Source organism: Electrona antarctica (assembly GCF_951216825.1).
Source record: "Electrona antarctica genome assembly, chromosome: 10".
NCBI classification, from domain to species: Eukaryota; Metazoa; Chordata; class Actinopteri; order Myctophiformes; family Myctophidae; genus Electrona; species Electrona antarctica.
This window is the reverse complement of record NC_136791.1, coordinates 42096219-42120828: the sequence shown is the minus strand read 5'-3', so window position 1 is coordinate 42120828 and position 24610 is coordinate 42096219. Positions and strand designations below refer to the sequence as shown.

At 43.5% G+C, this 24610-nt stretch overlaps 1 protein-coding gene across 3 annotated transcripts in view; it reads right to left on the bottom strand.

The window, feature by feature from the left end:
- Positions 1-1695: 1695 nt before the first annotated feature.
- wdfy4 (WDFY family member 4) overlaps positions 1696-24610 on the bottom strand; it is a 142812-nt gene continuing 119897 nt past the window's right edge. For all 3 annotated transcript variants that reach the window (XM_079513137.1, XM_079513138.1, XM_079513139.1), the window contains 10 exons: positions 23885-23976; positions 18444-18662; positions 17829-17949; positions 14377-14534; positions 13556-13714; positions 12774-12953; positions 11359-11541; positions 8359-8455; positions 5838-5955; positions 1696-2220 (listed from right to left, as the gene is read on the bottom strand). In XM_079513137.1, the coding sequence (XP_079369263.1) occupies positions 2157-2220; positions 5838-5955; positions 8359-8455; positions 11359-11541; positions 12774-12953; positions 13556-13714; positions 14377-14534; positions 17829-17949; positions 18444-18662; positions 23885-23976 (1391 nt within the window). In that variant the 3' untranslated portion in view covers positions 1696-2156. The remainder of the gene's footprint in view (positions 2221-5837; positions 5956-8358; positions 8456-11358; positions 11542-12773; positions 12954-13555; positions 13715-14376; positions 14535-17828; positions 17950-18443; positions 18663-23884; positions 23977-24610) is intronic.

Genomic DNA, 24610 nt, shown 5'->3' with positions numbered 1-24610 from the left:
CAAAGATACTGTGTTGAAGATGTGCACCTCAATGTGAACCTTGTTCTCCCAGTACCCTCCGAAGGAATACACCTTGCCCCCCATCGCCACAGCAGCATGGTCATCTCTGTTCAGTCCTCCTTTCAGGTGCACTGTCAAGTGCAACATTTCTATACCAGTGCAACCATTTGTGAAAGACAAAATACCCAGTCACCGTTGGGCAGAAGGATTCGCTCCCGATTGCACGCTAGCGCTTTATATATTACCACGGCACAAATGTCATGCACAGACATCGTGGAACCGACACGGTGAGTCAGGGAAGCTGATGCCTGTTGATCTCCCAATTATAGCAAATTTGTCAAGTGGCAGATCTTCCTCCTTTGATGCCGTCTCCTGGGTCCCAGATGTAGCGGTGACGACATGTGGGCCTACACAAAGACAGAAAGCTACCAAACACACAACAATTTGATTGTTCATGAAATATATATAAATATATGCACACACACAGCAAGGGTTGTATAGTTACCTTGCCATGATGCAACTCCAAAAGAGACATCTAAAATAGTTGCTCCATTGGTTAGAAATTGATTATTCAAAATATGGTCTTGTTATTCAGGCAAGAAATGAAATCGTAGATTGTCTTGAAGAAATGAAATGAAATTTGTAGATTGTCTTGAAGAAATTAAATAAAGTAAAGCAGCAGCGTCATGTGATTAATCTGAACCTTTTGGTACCTACCAAAAAGTGACCATGGTCTTATGGACCTTTCAAATGACCAGGTCCAGGAAAAATATTGAACACACACACACACACACACACACACACACACACACACACACACACACACACACACACACACACACACACACACACACACACACACACACACACACACACACACACACACACACACACACACACACGTTTACAAGCTCACAACGCATCCACATAGACTTACACATACACTTGTTGCTGCTTTACCAAGGAACATCATTATTCAGAGTTGTTTATTTGACCTTTTTTTGTTAAAATACACTAAAACGTACAGTACTTCTTGTTGGGGTGTTTGTGTGTGTGTGTATGTGTGTGTGTGTGTAAAGGGGCAGGGCGCGACAATTTGAGGACTTAAATAGCCCGCCTCCTCCGTCCCTGCATGCTTCCTAGCAGGCTAGCTAGGCTTGATGGCTCATGGAGGACACCTGGGCCTGTTGCCTGCAGAGCCTACAGGTTCAGTGTGGAGACTCAGGTGGTCTTTACATGAGATGACACAACCACGTTGTGTTCTGGAAGCAAAACCCCGTTAGGGTTGCGTGAAGGGGGAGCTGGCTATTCTTCTTGTACGTAACGTGGGTGACTGGTCTATTTGGCAGCCCGTTACCGCCACCTAGCGACATTATAGCGTTTTCATAAAGTGTGCGTTCTCGTGTAAAGGGTCAATAAAAAATCACACCCGTGTGAACTGAGTGGTGCAGTGACGTCACATACTAACCATAGCAACCATGCTCGTTTTTTTGGTACAAACACGGGTACACAGGTACAAAGCCAGTTGGAGTGGTTTGCACCACTCAAAAATGAGAACGCAACGGGACTTTGACGTTTTATCTGGAGATGGTCGCCGTCTAAAAGAGGCCTCAGAGAAGGCACATGCATGGTGAAGTCACATAGTTCTGGTGTCTAGCTGTTGATATTTCACACACAAGTACTTACACACAACAGAACAATAAAACAATTATAATTTAATTATAATTCCATCAAATTATTTACACATACGCATTACAGAATCACACAGCTGCCTTCCATTAGAATACAGTATACTGTTCTGTATCTTTAAAATACGTAAACATAATTCACATCATGTGCAATCTGGAAGGATTTTAATTGTATTACTCTATAGACTCTTAACAAAATGACCAAAATATGAACAAATAAAATGTGTTCAGTACAGTATAAGATTGCCTTCCCTGAAAGCAAATAAAAAAAATCCACACAGGCAAATCCTACACGTCAATTCATCCATTTGCTAAATGATTCATAGTTACAGTAGGAACCAAATGGACCCTTATGGGGCTGTAACTGAGTGTGTACACATGGAACAAAATGGACCCTTTTACAGATCAGTTAACTCTGAGAGTGTACAAATAAAATAGTTTGTACCCCTCCGAGAACCACTGTTGCCATCACTCGCAGGTCCAGATGTAGACCCTGCCCCAGGCGTCGCCTGCCAACAGAGTGGCATGGCTCCTGCAGAGAGACAACACAAGCACATGGAGATTTGAGGACAACAGAAGAATGAATTCTCCGTAGCGCCACGGACCGTGTTGCTCGCCTGTTCTTTACGGGTGATAACGTATAGCATTGCTGTCGGGCAGACTGCAGAGACCTCTCATCTCCAGATTCTCATCTCCAGATTATTTTTGTGGTATTCCACAAATTAATAACTACAGGATAGAATAAAAATCATCATCTATTGTGCTTATAATTTATACCTTTCATTCATCTTTATGTGAAAACATAAAAATAAAAAAATGTTACATGTTACATTGCGGCTTAGGAATCCACCACTCCTGAATGAAGTGCCTGGTGCTGGGACTCTGGTGCAACGCACAGGTCCTGGGCTTGGTGAGAGCAGGAGTGGACCTGGTGAGACGTAGGAGGGGCCTGGACAGGAGTCAACCCACAGAGCCTAGTCCCTCCATGCGCCAGAAGCGTACCTCCCAGCCCTGGCAGAGTAGTTCTGGAGTAGTTCCAACGGATTCTGTGGCCTTGGTCTTTCTAATGGGACTGATCGAGGGTAGCTACTGGGACGTAAGTCGGGACTTGATCACCCCAGCTGGGTCGCCTGAGCGAGGGGTATGATGTTCGACAGACCCGAAACCCCGATGACCTTGGGATACATCACTGAGGATACGTCCCAGGTGCATCCATTGATGTTTTTTGTTATAGAAGTGCATGCACAAAAAAACAAAACGTAAGTATTCAAAAGAGTACTCAAGTAAATGTACTAGTTACCGTCTACCACTGCGAATTCCTGACTTTGTTTACAGGAAATTGGACACGGTGACCGGCGTGATTGGACGGGGCCAGTTCAAGGGTACTATTTGTTCATTGGCAAAGAGACACTAATGGCAAATTCCCTTCCTTTATGCTTCTTAAACCAATTAGATGAAGAATCTGTTTTTAAAATGGATCAATCTGGTGTTCTCCATCGAGTTACATAACCTCCACCTCAGCGACCATAGAACTGGAGTGACTAGATTGTTATAGAAGTGCATGCTCTTAAACCCAATTAGATTATCAAGATGAAGAATCAGTTTTTTTTGTTTTTGTTTTTTTATGTTTCTTTTACGGCTTTCGCCTTTATTTTATATTTTTTTATAGTAGGCTGACAGGAAATGGGGAGAGAGATGGGGGAGTGACATGCAGTAAAGGCTGTCGGGATCGGGAGTCGAACCTTGACTAAAAGTGCTAAAGTGCAAAAAATATACCTAAAGTACCAAAAGTAAAAGTACTCATTGCGCAGTGTCCCATTTCATAATTGTCAAAATGTATTACAAAAATCTTTTGAAAATAGACGATCTGCTATTTTCAAATGGCCGAAATATGTATACGACTGAAGTGGTTATCGTGATTTGTAATGATACTCAAAATCTTAATTCTACAGTAACTAGTAGCCTAACTAAAGTTTAAATCTTAATTCTACAGTAACTAGTAGCCTAACTAAAGTTTAAATCTTAATTCTACAGTAACTAGTAGCCTAACTAAAGTTTAAATCTTAATTCTACAGTAACTAGTAGCCTAACTAAAGTTTAAATCTTAATTCTACAGTAACTAGTAGCCTAACTAAAGTTTAAATCTTAATTCTACAGTAACTAGTAGCCTAACTAAAGTTTTCACAAATTGTAGTGGAGTAAAAGTAGGCCTACAATATTTCCCTCTGACGTGTAAGTGAGGTAGAAGTAAAAGTATTGAATACAGAAGAAATTTAAAAAAATACCTAAAACGTGTTCTTTAGTACAGTAGCCTATTTGAGTACTTTACAATGTTACACTAGCCTAACAGTCAAACAACTGTTTGAAACTGTTTTAAAGTAATTTTGAGGTATTTGTAGGTTTACTTGACTATTTCCAATTTCCAATACTTTTACTTACCCATATCAGAGGCAATTATCGTACTCTCACTCCACTACATTTATTTGAAAACTTTAGTTACTACAGTAGTTACTTGTAGAATTACAAAACATATACTAGAAAGCTCGCAAAAAGTGCAAAGTGTGGTTGCCGCAATCGCTTACATAGGCCCCTCCCACTAATTTTGCTACCCAATTACAATGGCAAGTCACCCCTGTGATCATGTGTAAGTAGGGGGGGATTTATCCCCCAAAAATCATGTTTTTGCAACAAATGGTTACATGTTTTGCATTTACGGCACCCCCTATGGATGAAAATGGAATTGCTTTTAGCTCTTTGGTTGATTAAACCATCCGCGAAATGTGATTCAAATGCGGGGTGGATTGGACGTTTGGTTCATGATTTGTGGCATGTTTTGAAAAATAAGCCCACCCCACTAACCGATTACGGCTTCAAAATTCGGAATCAAAATTCTGCCTGTGGTGTTTTAATCGGATAGGTCCGGACTCCGGAGATCATGTGTACCAATTTTGGAGAGATTTGGACAAAATCAAAAAGGAGGAGAAGCAAAGAGTGTGTTCAAATTCAAATTTGGTGGCCTATATGGGGAGATGCGTCATGACCCAAGGAATCCATGGAATTTTTTTGATTTTACGACTTACGGTTCAAGAGTTATAGGGAAAAACGTAAAGTGGGCTGTTATAGCACCACCATCAGGCCGACTGATGTAATTCCTTTCCAATAAATTTTCATAATTATTATGAACCTCCGCCCCCCAAATCTTGTAAACATGGCGCTTACGGTCTCTGAGGGAAAAAATACTTAAATTGGAGCCTTAATAATTAGTCTTCGATCTTCCCATTGTAAGTCTATGGAGAACTAATTAATTCATATCAATGAAACTATACAACGGATCTCTTAGCAAAATACAAGCACACGATTCCCGATGAAGCCGGTCGATTTGACATGGGGAGGAGTAGCGCGGCAAAGTATCGCTCATTTACAACAACAATAGTCTGGTTGCCCTGCCACACTAATGATGACAGGAGTCTCCACCGGTCATCAAATTATTGGCAAAAACTAAAACATCTCCATGAATTCAAGGCTTCATGGGGTGTGTAATTGATAGAAAATAAGGCATTTTATCTGTGAACTACGTCGTAAAAAAAAACAAAACATAGGTCTATTTCGTCTCTGTCGGGTGGAACTGTTACTTTTCAGGATTCAAATAAAAAAATAGCAAAAGTAGCAGATCTACAAACTTGAGCCACCTTCTGCTGCTTTTGATAGTTTTGTGTGACGCTGTCATGTGTTCAAGTAGGGCGTTAAAAGAGTATGCAGTGATTTGGGTGACGGTAACAAGATATGTATGCACACGCTCTACAGGCCAACAGCACGTGCACCAAGGCCCACCCCGCTAGATCCTGATTGGAGGAAGGCCCCTCTATCCTGATTGGATGAAGGCTTTGTCACCCACCACCAAAAGCGAAACTAGGGTTTTTTGACCCCTGCAGTTAACTGGGGACAGGGAGGAACTCCTTATATGGTCAGCACACTCTATAGTAGGGAGGATTATCACAACAAAAGAAAGAAAAAGTGATATTTGAATTAAGTGAAATCACTGAATATACCTTTAATATAAAAATAAAAGTTAAAATACAGAGATGGGACGTTTCTGCCCGACAGCAACCATATACACTGTAGAGGTGTGTGTGTGTGTGTGTGCTCTACCTGGACATGGCCAGTGCAGTGATGGCAGGGTTCATCTTATAGCGGCGTCCAGACGTGGACTGACTTCGGTTGAGCTCTCGACACAACACCAGATGTCTCTCCCAGCAACCACTCCCCGCTGCAGAGGAGCCAACCATACCAACATGATGTTTAAGCCCATGTCTACTGCATAATGCATTATGAACTTACTTAACCCATTTTGACCTGAGATCAGATTCTAAAAATGTCTTCTACATCCTGACAGTTTTCTGAAAAAGCTATGTTTCTATGTCAGTCGTTCTTCGATTTTTCAAAAATAGCAGACGTACAAGCTCGTAGATGAGCTTTTAGATCTGCTATTTTTCAATAGCTGAAGCATAACATAATGCTAACACCAAAAGGGGTTCCCGCCCCAAAATGGGTTAAAATGCATTATGGTGATTATAAGACACCATAAGCTGTCATTGGGTTCTCTAAGTAAAGTGGAGAAAGAAAAGTGAAACACAGCATTAAATGTATGCACGAACTTTCAAGACCGTTATTAGAACTTATTACTTCTCATAAAGAGCCCAATGATTTATGCGTGACGTTGACGATAGTGACGGTCACTCAATCCTTCCAAATCCCAACCCTACTCCTTCTGGTGAACGACCGTCCACGGAAAAAAGAACTATGTGAATTTACTGTGTGAATTAACCAACCCCAGCCTTTTGAGCTTTTGCTCAAAATAGCCGATGTGTCGCATGCTTGTAGATCTGCTATTTCTCAGCAAGCAAAAGCTTTCCCCCACAATATCAAGAAAATACACTAGTTAAGTACAGAGCCCTGGGGGACTCCGGTCAGCCATACAGCAAAAGTGGTTAAGCAGTGGTGTTTATCTGTGGTCAGCCGCCTGTTAAAAGGCGGAAAGAATCCCTCCAATATATCCTCTCCCGATGCCTCAGTGTTACGCAAAGACTTGTTCCCAATGTAATTTGCCAAGTGTAATACTCCTGTGAGGTGTCGCGAGGCTGTAACCAATGTATGCCAAATTGGATTTGGGTATTATTGCTTTCTAAATTACACACACACACACACACACACACACACACACACACACACACACACACACACACACACACACACACACACACACACACACACACACACACACACACACACACACACACACACACACACACACACACACACACACACACACACACACACACACACACACACACACACACACACACACACACGTCAGCAGAATTACTCATCAGTGTTTACTGCCTCCATGTTTAATAACTTTATAACAACATAATTCCTGCTAGGTCTTAATGCTAGCGAGGGATGTGGGCCAAGCATTATAAACTTTCATCTGGAAATCTCCCGCACCGAGAGTACCTCGCACGGTATGAGATGATGAGCGCTTTACGAATAATCACCCTATACCACACTTCTGAAATTACAGGTCTTTATCTATCAAATATTGTCTGTGTTCGGGTGGAAACCTCATTATGTCCAAAACTGACATTTCAGGATTAAAAAATAAATACAAAAAAATGCAAAAGTAGTAGCTCTATAAGTTGGAAGCTTTCGAGCTTACAGATCTGTAGGGCATTCATTCATTAAAATATATATATATTTCTGAACGACAGTGACGTAATGCAAAAATAATAAGCTCATTATTTTATTATTTTCTTTTTTGTATGGTTGCATTTCTTTCAAAGTTGTCCCTCGATCTCCAACTCCACTTTAATTTTCATCCTGTATTTGTGTCGTGTGACAAATATATCATTAGATTGATTGAAGCTGGATTCAAACTCAGTTGTGTGTCGGCGTCGCGCATTGAAATATAAGGTCACAGAATGTCGCACCGTGACCTTGTAGATCGGATCTTTCGACGCGCGACCCGATGCACATCCGAGACTCTGCAGCAGTATCCATATTTCGCCAGTTCTTGCATCCTTGTATTTAGCTGATTTTAACTACATTAACCCCTTTTGGTGTTTTAAACATTATGTTGTAATTTAGCTATTGAAAAATAGCCAGATCTACAAGCTCATAGCGTGCCACTGAGTGGCACGTTACAAGCTTGTAGGTCTGCTAGTTTTGAAAAAAGTCGTGAAAATATTTATTTCAGAAAACCGGAGGATTTATTTCCACGTCAGGCCTAAATGGGTTAAGACCATTATGTACCAAAATGTAGTTTGAGCTCCTCAGACAAAGCTCTCCTAATCACTCCACATTTCAGACGCTAAACAAAAGGAGATGGTGCATTTGCATGAAGAGCTCCGACTCTCTGGAATGCCCTCCCTGTGGCGATCGGGCTCAGAGAGTCCGTGCTCCGGTTCAAATCCCTCCCCAAAACTCACTTTTAGAAAAGCTGCCTTTATTCCCCAAATGTTTTAACCTATTGTGTCCCTCTGCATTTGCTGTGAAGCACTTTGTAACTTTGTTTTGAAGGGTGCTATATAAAATAAAGCTATTTATTATTACTATTATTTGCATGTCCTGTTGCGGCGCCTCTTGACACATTTAAAAGGGACGGTTGCATTACCACGTCTCTCTGTCTGCGCGGGATGCTCTCGCCCTGGAGACGCGGGCTCCTCCGGAGGGCCAGGTAATTGTGCTCTGGTGTACTCCGTCCTCCATATCTGTGTGAGAGCGACACAGAACGAGTGGCAAAAAATAAATCAGACATAATTCAACATAATAAACGCGGGCGGGCGGGCGTGCGCACGCACGCACACACACACACACACACACACGGTAATAATAAGATAATAATGATCCTATTTGTGGATGGAGTGTGTGGATTTGGCGTGGACACCCGTTGCCACCTGAGGCCCAATTTAGAGTTTGCAGCTCTGATTGCAAGAGATGCAGCATCTGCTTATGTTAATAATAACCCCAAAAAGAAAGTGCACGCACAAGCACGGCCCCGGCGCGCGCGCACGCACGCGCACACACGCACGCACGCACGCACGCACACACGCACACACACACACACACACACACACACACACACACACACACACACACACACACACACACACACACACACACACACACACACACACACACACACACACACACACACACACACACACACACACACACACACACACACACACACACAATACCATATGCCGTTATTAATGCGTTGGTTGACATCCAAAATATCTGCAGTGCTTACACACCAGTATAATGACTGCCATATTTGAAACAATACAGTACACGCTGTAGCGTCTCATTCTGAGCCATTATTCATATGGATTCAATTTAAAAAAGACAGACATTCCTCCCTCTCATCACGTACGGGAGATTTCTCTACCATTTTACATTCAAGGAGCCCCAGTTTGGTTTATAGACACGTGGCCACGGAGCCCCCCCCCCCAACCCCCCCCCCCCCCCCTCTCCTCATTCATTTAAAGGGAATTAAACCATTTAGGCCTGACGTCGAAATTTATAAAATGTCTTCTAAATCCTGACAGTTTTCTGTCAGGATTTGCGCCATATTTTCACGATAAAAAAAAAAATAGCAGACCTACAAGCTCATAGCGCGCCACTCGGTGGCGCGCTATGAGCTTGTAGATCTGCTATTTTTCAATAGCTAAATTATAACATAATGTTTAAAACACCAAAAGGGCCCAAAATGGGTTAAGGGATATTTCACTTTCAAACATGTTTGGGGTCATTTTAACGTCTACTCAGTCTTTGCCGTTTCCCCAGTTTTTAAGTTGTTTATTCAGAATTGAGATAATTGATATCCATTTTATCTGCAGCATCCTTGTTCTGGTGACTGATATATAATGTGTGACGGAGCTGTGTTTTTTAATTATAATATAACCATTGAATAAAATGAACAAAAAAGTAATTGAAAAAAAACACAGGCCACTCACGCATTAGAAGGACAACATCAGTCACCAGAACCAAAGACGGGCTCTTTAATGAATCTATCATGGTTCAAATGGAGTTTGAAGTTACGATGGGTTTGTAAAGGAAGGGGCGTGTCTGATAAAATGAATATCAAACATCTAAATACTGAATCAAGCAACTTTGAAAACTACCTGGGGTGTTCACAAAAGCCTGAGTAGACCTTAACATGACCCCAAACAAGTTTCAAAGTGAAATATTCCTTTAAAGGTATATTCTAGCCTGGCTCCAGCCCCTGAATCGCTAGCCACGCCCATTAAAAAAATATATTCAGGCGATTCAGGGTCTGGTGACGCTCTCGAAGGAGGTCTGAGACTCGGTTGGAAATCTGACCGACGAATCAGCGTCGTTTCAACTCGATGACGTCAAAACAACAGCGCCGTCCAGACGTAGCATAGCAACTTATGCTACTCTTTTGGTGTCACATTTAGCTTCATACTGGGTGAAAGTCTCATTCAAAAAATTATTTTTTCGCTCGAAAATGTTAGTTACAATGACATTGAGTTGACGTGTTTTTTTTTTTTGGTAACTGTTGCATAATCGCAATTTCGCACTCGAGTCCCATGCCCCGGCCATTTAGCTCTGTCCCCCCCCGCTGACATGCCCTCAACCACGGCTAAGTTCAGCCTGCTGCGGTCGGAGCCTTGTCATCTGCTTTGCTACTATTGTGATTGGTTAAGGGTGAACCAATCGCCGAAGACTGCCTCTTTGTCAACGCCCATCTCAGAAACGGCTGTAGTAGGGAGGGCGTTCAGACTGAATAATGGAGTGAAACGAAATGAAAATTCAGGCTGAGTGTCAGGCTAGGTATATTCAGTGATTTTACTTAATTCAAATATCACTTATTTTTTATTTTTTTCTGGATAATCCTCCCTACTATAGAGTGTGCTGACCATATAAGGAGTTCCTCCCTGTCCCCAGTGAGCCCCTGGGGTAAAAAAAACCCTAGTTTCAGTTTTGGTGGCGGGTGGCAAAGCCTTCATCCAATCAGGATGAGAGGGGCCTTCCTCCAATCATGATCGACTGGGGGCGGGCCTTGGTGCACATGCTGTTGGCCTGTTGCACTTCCCCCCACTGTAGAGCGTGCATGTGCACATTTTGTTACCGGGGCGGACTGGGTGGTTTTCCAAATCACCCAAATCACTGAATGCTCCTTTAACTCTGAGAGTGACCCATTCTGTACGATCAATCATTTAGCATGTTGACATCCTGGAACCGCCCCCAAGGACCTCTCCCCAGAACCAGTGCTGTGTACAGTAGCCTACACTTTATCATACAACTACAGCTGTGGGTGCGGCTTCAGTGCAGGTGGATCACCACCCATCACCGCAAACCAGGCATACTTAATGAACTGGTGGGCGTGTCCACATAAAAGCATGATTTTAACAAATACTGCACACTTTTTGGAAAAAGTTCTTCCCCCTTATATTATAATAATACCTGATGATCATGTTTTAGGGTGGACAAAAATCGTGGCACTCCATCTTTAAGGTTGTCCCGATCCGATCGGAAGTCGGGGTCGATCACGCCATTTTCAAATGATCGGAATCGGATCGGGAGCGAAATAACGTGATCGGGACATCCCTATAATCCTAATATGTGGCACACAGAACCAACGCACCCGTATGATCCCGTCCTGGCAGCCGGTGACGATGGCGTTCCTGGCGTCCCACTCGTGTTTCTGGGTGAACGCCACACACAGGATGTCCCCCTGCGGGCCGCACGAAGTGTCCGTCCAGGCCAACAGTTGACCCTTCATGGTCCACAGGTAGAGGAGGGGTCCCGCACACGACGCAATCTCACCCTGGGGGGAGTCACGGGGGTAACGGCAGGTTAATGCATGTGCAGACACTTAGACAAACAGGCGCACGCACGCACGCACGCACGCACGCACGCACGCACGCACGCACGCACGCACGCACGCACGCACGCACGCACGCACGCACGCACGCACGCACGCACGCAGCCAGGAATGACTATCCTCCCTCCCTCCTGCTGGGAGGTGAACGGGGGAATAACATGAAGGGGAATAACATATACATGTAAGAGAGAGAGACAGAGAGAGAGAGAGAGAGAGAGATTTAAAACATGCTATTTATTTTTATACTTTCATATTTTAACCCAGCAAGACATGAGGCTGATTCTACAAATGCCTTCTAAATCAGTAGTTCTCAAACTCTTTTGTGCAAAGGAACCCCAAAACCATATGTTTGGCCGTAAAATGCAAAAATTATTCAACTCAAGATTTGTTTTTAATGTTCAACAATAGCAGATTAAATCTGCCATTTTAGAGAACCAAACAACCAATGTTCTAAATCTTAAGTTTTCTGAGAAAACTGTATGTATATTGCTAATCTAAAATGAAACTAGATGCTTTCCCGGTTTAATGGGTTAAGTTATTACTTATTATTATTTTAACCTTTATTTAACCAGTAAAAATATTGACACGTAGTCAACTGCCCAGAGGAGGATAGGTTACACACATTTCCCAAAAGACTGCCGATATTGCTCACTTGGAACAGCAAAAACAGCACTTCTAACAGCTTTTTAGTTAGTTTTTGTTTACATATTTCTTTAATCTAGTAGGGCTATAGGTCTACGGTATCTTTAATAATACAAATTCTCTATTTCTTTGGCAATGTAAACATGTTTATTCCCCTGCCAGTAAAACCCATTTGGTTTTAATTTAATTGAGAGAGAGAGACAAAGAGAAATACAAAGAAAGAGAAGACAGAGACAGAGATACAGTAGAGACGGACGGACGGACGGACGGACGGACGGAGACATTAGAGAGGACACCTCATTAGAGCTGTCACGATTATGACATTTTACTTGACGATTATTGTCACTCAAATGATTGAGTTTAATATGACAAATAAAATAACATATATACTGTATTTAATGACTTTATAGTTAAAAATAGCTTGTAGATAGGCTATATATAGCACTATTTGACATTTTTAATGTGTTAATAATGATGTACCAATGGTGACATGCAGGCGGCCTGCCAACACCTCATGGTATACACAGACTTACTGAGAGCTCGTTGATGGCCAGCGCGGTGACAGGGGTCTGGTGACCTGCCAGCTGGGTGACATAGGCCAGCTCGTCCAGGTCCCACAGGATGCAGGTGAGGTCCGCGGAGCCGCTGACGATGACACTGTGGACCTCCGACACCGCCAGGCATGTCACCGCCGACGTGTGACCGTACAGCGGCTGGACGCGACATAATGACACATGATGAGAGAGAGTGTAGTCTTAAGGCCAATTCCTACTCCAGTTTTTAGGTGGTAAGGTGAACCCCCGGAAACTACAACATGGCGTCACACGCCGCGGCGGTAAGCGATTCACCGCACTCACCCAAACACATCTCTCTGTTTTTACTAACCGCCGCTTCCATATCACCTCAAAATGGAGTATGAATAGGCCTTTAGTATTATAGTATCCATATTAACTTTTTGTGTTTTTTTCCCGTAAATGAACGCCCTTTTGATCCCACTACAGCGTGGCACCAAAGCAGATGTACAAGCTCAAAATTTGGCAAGGTTGATTTTTGAGCTTGTCGATCTGCTACTTTTGATCTTTTGAAGTCCAAGACAGTTAACCATGCATGGATTATGAGAACTACAAACACCAGAGCCAAAGAAATAAAACAAAAATAAAAAAATATGATTTATTTTGTAAAAATGAATAGTGAATATTCTACTTTGATGTACAGTTGTCGAATACTAGTTTTGATATTCGAATATTCTGTGAAACCCCTAACACACACACGCGCACACGCACGCACGCACACACACACACACACACACACTTACCCGTCTGAGTTTCATGTGAGAGAGCTTGTCCTTGCTGACCGCCACGTCCCACACACAGACCACGCCGCTGGTTCCGCCCGTGACCACGGTGGCGGGGTCGGGACACGCGGCGCACAGCGTCGGACCCCAGTCGCACGGACACTCGCACACGGCGAAGGTCTGCAGGAGGTGGGGGACAACATGCCAAGTGTTACAACATGGATAACAGCATTGCGTGCAACATTGCGTGCTGCATTGGCATGCATCGTGTTGAGTTGCACTTTTACTAGTAAATAACCCATTCTGGGGCGGGAACCCCTTTTGGTGTTTTAACTAAGCATTATGTTATACTTTAGCTATTGAAAAATAGCAGATCTACAAGCTCGTAGCGCGCCACTCGGTCTGCTATTTTTGAAAAATCGTGAAAACACGGCACAAATCTTTTGAATATATATTCTTTCGGAAGACTTTTTTTAAATTTCGACGTCAGGCCTAAACGGGATAAACTAAGAGAAACCCAATGGCTGCGCTGTTTGTGAAACAAGCTTCTAAATGATCTGAAACCCTTTACCTGAAACCCTTTACCTCAAACTTTCTTCTTTCCTGCCTGATGTCCTTATCCCCCCCCCCCCCCCCTCTCTCTCTCTTCTTCCCTCTCTTGTAATTCTTGGGGAAAAAAATAACACGATGAGAACTGTGGACAAAACTAATTTCACCCACGTTTTTACTTCTAAAACTGTGATGTGTCAAAGTTAAGTTTGTACAAATGGAATATACTTTTTATTCTTTTTACATTAACCACTTGAACCCATAGCATCGCTATTTTGAGGAGAAATATGTACCTTCTCTGTGGCGTAGTTTCCAAAAGCACAGGAGTTGTCAGGATAGCCCCAGCCGAAGTAGCAGCTGCAGAGTGGAGACAGGAGAAGTGTGTTCCTATCCAGCACCAGCATCTCTTTCTCCAGACACAGGATCTGACCCACCGGGCCTTTGGGGCGCTCTGCACCGAGGGAAGACAGGGTGTGAGTGTTATGGGCAGCTCTGCACTGAGGGAAGACAGGGTGTGAGTGTTATGGGAGCTCTGCACTGAGGGAAGACAGGGTGTGAGTGTTATGGGCAGCTCTGCACTGAGGGAAGACAGGGTGTGAGTGTTATGGGAGCTCTGCACTGAGGGAAGACAGGGTGTGAGTGTTATGGGAGCTCTGCACTGAGGGAAGACAGGGTGTGAGTGTTAGGACAGCTCTGCACCGAGGGAAGACAGGGTGTGAGTGTTATGGGAGCTCTGCACTGAGGGAAGACAGGGTGTGAGTGTTATGGGAGCTCTGCACTGAGGGAAGACAGGGTGTGAGTGTTAGGACAGCTCTGCACCGAGGGAAGACAGGGTGCGAGTGTTATGGGAGCTCTGCACTGAGGGAAGACAGGGTGTGAGTGTTATGGGAGCTCTGCACTGAGGGAAGACAGGGTGTGAGTGTTATGGGAGCTCTGCACTGAGGGAAGACAGGGTGTGAGTGTTAGGGGAGCTCTGCACCGAGGGAAGACAGGGTGTGAGTGTTATGGGAGCTCTGCACTGAGGGAAGACAGGGTGTGAGTGTTATGGGAGCTCTGCACTGAGGGAAGACAGGGTGTGTGAGTGTTATGGGTGCTCTGCACTGAGGGAAGACAGGGTGTGTGAGTGTTAGGACAGCTCTGCACTGAGGGAAGACAGGGTGTGTGAGTGTTAGGACAGCTCTGCACTGAGGGAAGACAGGGTGTGAGTGTTAGGACAGCTCTGCACTGAGGGAAGACAGGGTGTGAGTGTTAGGGGAGCTCTGCACTGAGGGAAGACAGGGTGTGAGTGTTATGGGAGCTCTGCACTGAGGGAAGACAGGGTGTGAGTGTTATGGGAGCTCTGCACTGAGGGAAGACAGGGTGTGAGTGTTATGGGAGCTCTGCACCGAGGGAAGACAGGGTGTGAGTGTTATGGGAGCTCTGCACTGAGGGAAGACAGGGTGTGAGTGTTATGGGAGCTCTGCACTGAGGGAAAACAGGGTGTGTGAGTGTTATGGGTGCTCTGCACTGAGGGAAGACAGGGTGTGAGTGTTAGGACAGCTCTGCACTGAGGGAAGACAGGGTGTGTGAGTGTTAGGACAGCTCTGCACTGAGGGAAGACAGGGTGTGAGTGTTAGGACAGCTCTGCACTGAGGGAAGACAGGGTGTGTGTGTTAGGACAGCTCTGCACTGAGGGAAGACAGGGTGTGTGTGTTAGAACAGCTCTGCACTGAGGGAAGACAGGGTGTGAGTGTTAGGACAGCTCTGCACTGAGGGAAGACAGGGTGTGTGTGTTAGGACAGCTCTGCACTGAGGGACGACAGGGTGTGAGTGTTAGGACAGCTCTGCACTGAGGGAAGACAAGGTGTGAGTGTTATGGGAGCTCTGCACTGAGGGAAGACAGGGTGTGAGTGTTATGGGAGCTCTGCACTGAGGGAAGACAAGGTGTGTGAGTGTTAGGACAGCTCTGCACTGAGGGAATACAAGGTGTGAGTGTTAGGACAGCTCTGCACTGAGGGAAGACAAGGTGTGTGAGTGTTAGGACAGCTCTGCACTGAGGGAAGACAAGGTGTGAGTGTTAGGACAGCTCTGCACTGAGGGAAGACAGGGTGTGAGTGTTAGGACAGCTCTGCACTGAGGGAAGACAGGGTGTGAGTGTTAGGACAGCTCTGCACTGAGGGAAGACAGGGTGTGTGAGTGTTATGGGAGCTCTGCACTGAGGGAAGACAGGGTGTGAGTGTTATGGGAGCTCTGCACTGAGGGAAGACAGGGTGTGAGTGTGGTGTCGTGGAATTCTGGATTAATCACTAATTGATGAGGCAATAGGAGTTAGCGACAATATTCGTGGTGATGGTTATGCTTTAATGTAACATGATATCATGGTAGAAGTACGTTAGACACAGAGCCTGACACCGAGCACAGACCAGAGCTGCTACAAAGCTCTTGGCTCCTACAGGCAAGAAGTTTGTTTGGTTGTAACTCGCTACTTATAAACAAAAAAGTTGTGTTAAAAAGCAGAGCAAAAAAAAAAAAAAACGATTTGAGATTGACCTCATTCTGCCTGTGGTCTATACCTGAATAAACTTGCTCAAATAAAAGGTAATTGCTCTTCAAATCCATCACATTAAAGAGTTTGGTGGCTCAGTGTAAACTTGTACTGGCTATCATTAGATTGACCATAGAAAACGGGGCAATTAAACAGCAACATCCCAGGTTACATCACAGCCAGGCTTAGGCCTCAGGGGTGTATATAATGTGCATCCTCGACAGTGCAAAGTGTGTGTGTGCGTGCGTACGGGCGTGTGTGCGTGTGTGCGTGCGTGCGTGCGCGCACACAGACAAGTTTGTCTTGCTGTAATTGTGGCTGTAATTGATCTATTCATGCAGGAACAGGCATAAGTCATTATATTCCATTGCCAGCTTTGCCACATAAAACGTCCCCAGAAAGGGAGAGGTATACAGTGGAGCGTTGTTGCATATTAGTGCAAGAACATCCCTCCCCTCTATTCATCTCTATCTCCTTATTGATCTGATCAGACACTCTGAGATTTAATATGAAATGTAATATGCAGGAATCCCCTCTCTGAGCATTCAGGAGTTTTCATCTCGTCTCGCTCAGTAGCCTTTAGGGATATTCAGATTATTAAGTAGGACTCGGTGTAACAGTCATCTCCATATTGTAGCTTCCAACGCATCACATGCACCCCCCCCCCCCCCCCCCCCAGCATGGTGTAAATTAATCTATGGACGGTGCCAGCCTCCTCCAATGGCTCCCAGTGGACTCTGTATATATAATATAACTGACATCAAACGGTGGGAAATAAAATAATGGCGGAGCAGTGAAAAAACGCTATGGAATATGAAACGATGACTGTAATGGATTGAATTTAGGGTTCTCTGAAAAAATATATATAGTGCAACACTGAATCATCATTTTGGACAATCCATTGCATGAATTATTATTGTCGTTATCATTATCATTATAATTATAATTATTAAGTGTCTGGATGAGCTTTTCTTGACTAATTTAAAGCTACGATATGGGGCTTTTTTTTTTTTATGTTTTTTTTTTTGGCTTTCAAAAATAGTAATAGATGGCAAAGACGTTTAGGGATAAGGGGTATAAGGGGTGGCACAAGATGGGGCCCCAAATCTTTATTGTAGTTTGGACTGTTCGGACATCGTTGCAATTACCTCCCTCTCTCTCTCTCTGTCGAGAAAGACAAAGAGATACAATGGACATAAAAGGTATGGATTGTAGTTTCACCTTTGAATAGCTGACCATTGGGCTTGACTTTATCCAGTCTGAAGAAGAAGGGAACGTGATGAGGAGGTGAAGAGCCCTCTTTCTTGGAGCCATTGCGAGGTGGGTGGGGCTTGGTGAAGAGCTGAGGGAGAACGTAACCCATTCAAAGACATGTCTTCTAAATGCTATAGCAGCAGTGCTCAAACTTTTTCACGTCAATGACCGCCAAACCAAATTGTTCCAGGCAGGGACCTCCAGGAGCAAATATTTGCTTTGAAAGAATGTATACAGGCTATACAAAGATTTCCAAAACTAGCAGATCTTCAGGCAGGTAGGTAGGTGACAAACTTTCAGCCAATCAGGAGAGAGTAAGCATTTATTAGTTTCATTTTTACAGTGTTCCAGTTCCAAGTTTTGTCTGCTCATATTCTTTGTGTCATCACTTCACACATTCACTTGTTTAATCTGTATCCTGATTGGATAAAATTGGTATCCCAACCGTAAAATGCATTGTCTGTCTTATAAAAAGCTGTAGAGACCTGGAAGACTCCTGTTACTGAACAAATACTGAGTACTATCAGCATAGAGAGCTATACTAACACATGCAGGTGACTCGTCCCGTTAAAACTCCTATACCTGCTTTGGAACCTGGCCAAAGTTGCTGACATATCCCAGGATGGTGCTCCTGATGAGGGGGTCGGTGGGGCCGTCGTGCGCCCCTCTGTGCTTCTGGGCGTAGAAGTACGGATGGAAGGTGTTGGCGCTTTCCACCGCCGCGGTGCCTTGCTGGCGGTGGCCGAAGATCAGGTCGATCCACTGGTGGAGGTGGGAGCTCACGTGGTCACTCTCCAGGGCCTGAGGACCACACACACACAGCAGCAGCAGAGAGGAGAGGTGAGGCCCCCCAGATCATTGTAGGAAGTATAAACTCTAATTTATGTCGTCGCAGTCTGGGCCGAAACCTCCTATTCTCCATATTCTAACTTTTTGTGTTTTTTTTCTCGTAAATTAATGTCGTACTTGAACGTACTACAGTGTCACACAAAAACATCACAAGCTCAAAACGTGTTTGTGACGTGTTTCGAGCTTGTCGATCTGCTATTTCTGCAGACAATCCGCCACGTCACGGCACACTGCGAGCTTGTCAATCAGCTATTTTCAGTGCACGGCACACCCGTGCACAATTACAGTATACGTATAAATCAAAGCCTTATAAGACCTGCCTGGTTAAGTGATATTATAAATCTACTGTAGCTGCATTGTTCACGGTGTTAAAATGCACTGTGCATACTGTATATTATTAGAGATACACAAACCATCGCTCAAGCTGCGATACGAGAGTTAAGCCACGCAGAGAAACTTGTTCCAACCGCACAACCAATCGAGTTACTTGCTTCGATGCTTTCCTTCAAAAAAGATCATTTTAAAAGTGCAGGGTCGTTGCTACACTACTCCGTTCATGAGCTTATTCTCCATGTTTGAATTAAAGAATAATTTGGGTACAATTAGCGGGAGATTGGTTTTGGAACAGTAAGTGGAGCCAAAGTGGGCATTATGACCAGCGGTGTCCCCCTTCAACACAATCTTTAATAACTCCCACCTGGAATAACAGTAAAAAGAAATAAAAAATAAAAAAAACATATTCCGGTCTCATAACAGGGGATATATTGTCCTGAGTTAATTTGTGCATGGAAGGGGGGAAAAAACAACAACAATCTGCTAAAATAGCTAATTTTGCAAGAATGGTTGGTGATATGAGTAGTTCAGTAGATTACAGACTGATAAGCCACATGCCTCCAGGCCTGCGAACGATAGGGTGTGATGTAGAAAGAGAAGATAGCAGCGACATAAAACACTAATCACACACACACACACACACACACACACACACACACACACACACACACACACACACACACACACACACACACACACACACACACACACACACACACACACACACACACACACACACACACACACACACACACACACACACACACACACACACACACAGGGAACGAGGGGGTAAGGGGCCAAGGAAAGACGAGCCTTACATGCAGCCCAATAAACGACAAGCAGAAATAATAACGGCATTGTAGGAAGAAGAAGAAGAAGAAGAAGAGAGAGTCTTGAGCCTCGTCTTCAATATGAATAAATAGTCTGCATTGTTCTGTAAAAGGTAGCTCCCTAAAACCCCACCTTGATTAGCACGACAAGCTGTGTATTATAACATCGTTGTTGGGCAGAAACCTCCTATCTCTAACTGTTTTGTTGTTGTACATTAACGCCCTACAGTACTTGATCATACTACAGCGTCACACACAAAAGCATCAACAGTAGCAGATCCATAAGCTCGATCTCAAACTTGTGGATCTGCTGATTTTGACGATGTGAGGAGACAGTGGAGTGCTCAGAGATGCCGTCTATACCGTTGGCCAGACTCCCCCCCCCCCCCCCGATTCAAATGCAGCATGCATGGGTGGGATGAGGCCTTCTGAGAATATAAACGCTTACATTTTTAAAACAGTTCAAATAGCCGAAAGCTCACAACGTACATAGTTAAAAAAATCACACCCGTGTGAACTGAGTGGTGCAAATCCCCCCCCCCCCCCCCCCCCCCCCCCTCTCTCTCATTAGCAGGCAACAGTGCATCTCTCTGTCTCTGTTTCTGCCACAACAGCGCCCCTACTGGTACTCATGAGTCACACATGAGTCACACACATTAACACGAGTCACATAGGTGAACACGGACATTGCTGTTCCTTGGAGTGGTTGCACCACTCAAAAATGGTGGTCTTTCCCTAATGGGACTGATCGAGGGTAGCTACTGGGACGTAAGTCGGGACTTGATCACCCCAGCTGGGTCGCCTGGGTGACAGACCCGAAACCCTGATGACCTTGGGATACATCACTGAGGATACGTCCCAGGTGCATCCATGCGATGTTATAGAAGTGCATGCTAAAAATAAAAAAAGTATTCAAAAGAGTACTCAAGTAAATGTACTTTAATTACCGTCTACCACTGCGAATTCCTGACAGTCCCGTCTGTTTACAGGAAATTGGACACGGTGACCGGCGTGATTGGACGGGGCCAGTTCGAGGGTACTATTTGTTCATTGGCGAAGAGACACTAATGGAATATTCCCTTCCTTTATGCTTCTTAAACCAATTAGATGAAGAATCTGTTTTTAAAATGGATCAATCTGGTGTTCTCCATCGAGTTACATAACCTCCGTCCTCCACCTAAGCGACCATAGAACTGGAGTGACTAGATTGTTATAGAAGTGCATGCTCTTAAACCAATTAGATTATCAAGATGAAGAATCTGTTTTTAAAATGGATCAATCTGGTGTTCTCCATCGAGTTACATAACCTCCACCTCAGCGACCATAGAACTGGAGTGACTAGATTGTTATAGAAGTGCATGCTAAAAAAAAAACATAAGTATTCAAAAGAGTACTCAAGTAAATGTACTTTAGTTACCGTCTACCACTGCCAATTCCTGAAGTCCCGTCTGTTTACAGGAAATTGGACACGGTGACCGGCGTGATTGGACGGGGCCAGTTCGAGGGTACTATTTGTTCTTTGGCAAAGAGACACACTCTTAAACCAATTAGATTATCAAGATGAAGAGTTTTTTTTGCGGCTTTCGCCTTTATTTTATACATTTTTATAGTAGGCTGACAGGAAATGGGGAGAGAGATGGGGGAGTGACGCGTGATTTCTTTCTACGTACGAGCATAGACATGGTAACGCCCCACCTGCCCTCCTCCGAGGTGGTGGAAAGCCTGGTGAGGCGAGGTTACATGCTGGATAGTCTGCCGCGAGGTTTTCTTTTAAGTTTTCTAAGTAAGCATGGGATGGGACCGAGGCTACGAGGTTACTCCGTGGTGGGAAATAAATAAATATCTTTTTAGTATTAGTTTACTATAATTAGATTAATACACAATAATCAACACCAACACTTTAATTTAGAACACAGCCAAAACAAATCATAGTTGTTCAATCAATTATTCAATCAAAGCAAACGGCACAAACAATATTAGTTTGCCTCTTCTACAAAAATTAAAGTTACAAGTTACTGTCGCGTGTTGCCATTCTCTTGTACTCTTGTATTATTTTCCATCGCGGAGTAGCCTTGCATCTCGGAGGACAGGCAAGATGGGCAGTGTTGGTAGGCCAATCAGAGGCAGGCGGGGCGTTACCATGTCTATGCTCGGACGTAGAAAGAAATCACGCGGGAGTGACATGCAGTAAAGGCTGTCGGGATCGGGAGTCGAACCTTGACTAAAAGTGCTAAAGTGCAAAAAATATACCTAAAGTACCAAAAGTACCAAAAGTACTCATTGCGCAGTGTCCCATTTCAATTCATAATTGTCAAAATGTATTAAAAAAATCTTTTGAAAATAGCCGATCTGCTATTTTCAAATGGCCGAAATATGTATACGGCTGAAGTGGTTAGCGTGATTTGTAATGATACTCAAAATCTTAATTCTACAGTAACTAGTAGCCTAACTAAAGTTTAAATCTTAATTCTACAGTAACTAGTAGCCTAACTAAAGTTTAAATCTTAATTCTACAGTAACTAGTAGCCTAACTAAAGTTTAAATCTTAATTCTACAGTAACTAGTAGCCTAACTAAAGTTTTCACAAATTGTAGAGTAAAAGTAGGCCTACAATATTTCCCTCTGAGGTGTAAGTGAGGTAGAAGTAAAAGTATTGAATACATTACAAGAAATGTAAAAAAATACCTAAAACTTGTTCTTTAGTACAGTAGCCTATTTGAGTACTTTACAATGTTACACTTAGTAGCCTAACAGTCAAACAACCCAGCGTCCTTATTGTGGGGAAATCTTTTGCTGAATATAGCCGATCGACAGTGGTGTGAAGTAAGTACTCGCATTTTAAAAAGGGCGTGGTCAGTTTCGGGTATTTCGCCCCGGATAGAGAATTGTTCACAGTTCCAAAGTTGTTCGGGGGGGTCATATTAGCCAAGAACAGTTGAGATATTCTCTCCTAAATGAAGTGCATACATATTTTAGCCAGGTCCTCTACTACAGTCATAGTGCTGGCACTGTTTTACTCTCGCACAGCTGAGACAAAACAAAACAAAAGTTAGAGCTGTGTAAAGGCCAGCCAATAGGAAGACAGATGGGCGGGGCTTAAGCAATTACAGCGTGCTCCTATTGGTGGTCTAAGTCCATGGAGCAAATTACAAGACTGTAGCATGCTGTAAACAAAAGTTATAGCTGTGTAAAGACCAGCCAATAGGAAGACATAGGGGGGCGGGGCTTAAGCAATTAAGCAAGTACAGCTCGTTCCTATTGGTGGTCTACATCTATGGACCAAATATCGAGTCTGTAGCATGTTGCAAACCAGTTATTAGCTGTGTAAAGGCCAGCCAATAGGAAGACAGGGTGTGTGTGTATGTGTGCGTGTGTAGAGACTAATTGCACAAATAGCAGATCTACAAGCTCACAAGGTTTCGCAGAGCAACTCATTGAGATCTTGAAACTCTAATGTCAGCCCTGTAATTAGGCCCTTATATGTCTCAGCTGTGCGAGAGTAAAACAGTGCCAGCACTGTAGTAGAATTCTACATTGTTAAATCCTACGTGTTAATTTAACTCTTAGAGGGTATACTTTACATTATTAACACCTTATTACCCTTTTTAATCCGTGTTAAAGCCTCACTATGCAACTAAAAAAGAAAAGAAAAATGCAATTTTGTCCAATCTGTATGATAGTGTATGTTAATACAATATAACTTATGCAATTTGAGTGGTTGTATTTTGTCTCCCTGCTCTTCTATTGAGACATTTATATTGTATCAAATCAAAGGTCAATTTTGACCTGATGGTCAAGATTCAATTTATGCCCTGAGCAAGCAGGCAGGCTCTCAATGGTGAAAATGTCAGCACTTGTGCAATTAACCGGGTTCAAATCCGGGGCTAGGCCTATAAGAGGAAAGCTACATAGTGCAACTTTAACACTTTTTAAACCCATGTTGACGTTAACCTTCTTTGTACACTTTCAGAATGAAATGAACAATCAAGTATTTCACTGGCGACTGACCTCTCGGTGGACTCTGATGAATTCCTGGGGGTCACCTTTGGCCCATGGAGGTAAAACCACATCTCCCAATGTCGTACCATCCTGCATGGAACCTGTCAATGCATGCATGTACAACATCATCACCCTGCAATGGATCCTGTCAATACATGCATGTGCAACATCACCACCCTGTATGGAACCTGTCAATACATGCATGTACAACATCATCATCCTGTATGGAACCTGTCAATACATGCATGTACAACATCATCATCCTGTATGGAACCTGTCAATGCATGCATGTACAACATCATCATCCTGTATGGAACCTGTCAATGCATGTATGTACAACATCATCATCCTGTATGGAACCTGTCAATGCATGTATGTACAACATCATCATCCTGTATGGAACCTGTCAATGCATGCATGTACAACATCACCACCCTGTATGGAACCTGTCAATGCATGCATGCACAACATCACCACCTTGTATGGAACCTGTCAATACATACATGTACAACATCATCATCGTGTATGGAACCTGTCAATGCATGTATGTACAACATCAACTCTGACGGCGGAGAAACCTTATTTGAACTTTTAGTGTTTTGTCCTAAATTAAAGCTAAACATGCATTATTATAAGTATTATTATAATACTAGAATAATACTAGAATAATGTGTTATACCAGTAGCCAATTTTTGAATTTGAATGCGGAAAAGTAACAGTTTTTGAAAAATGTCC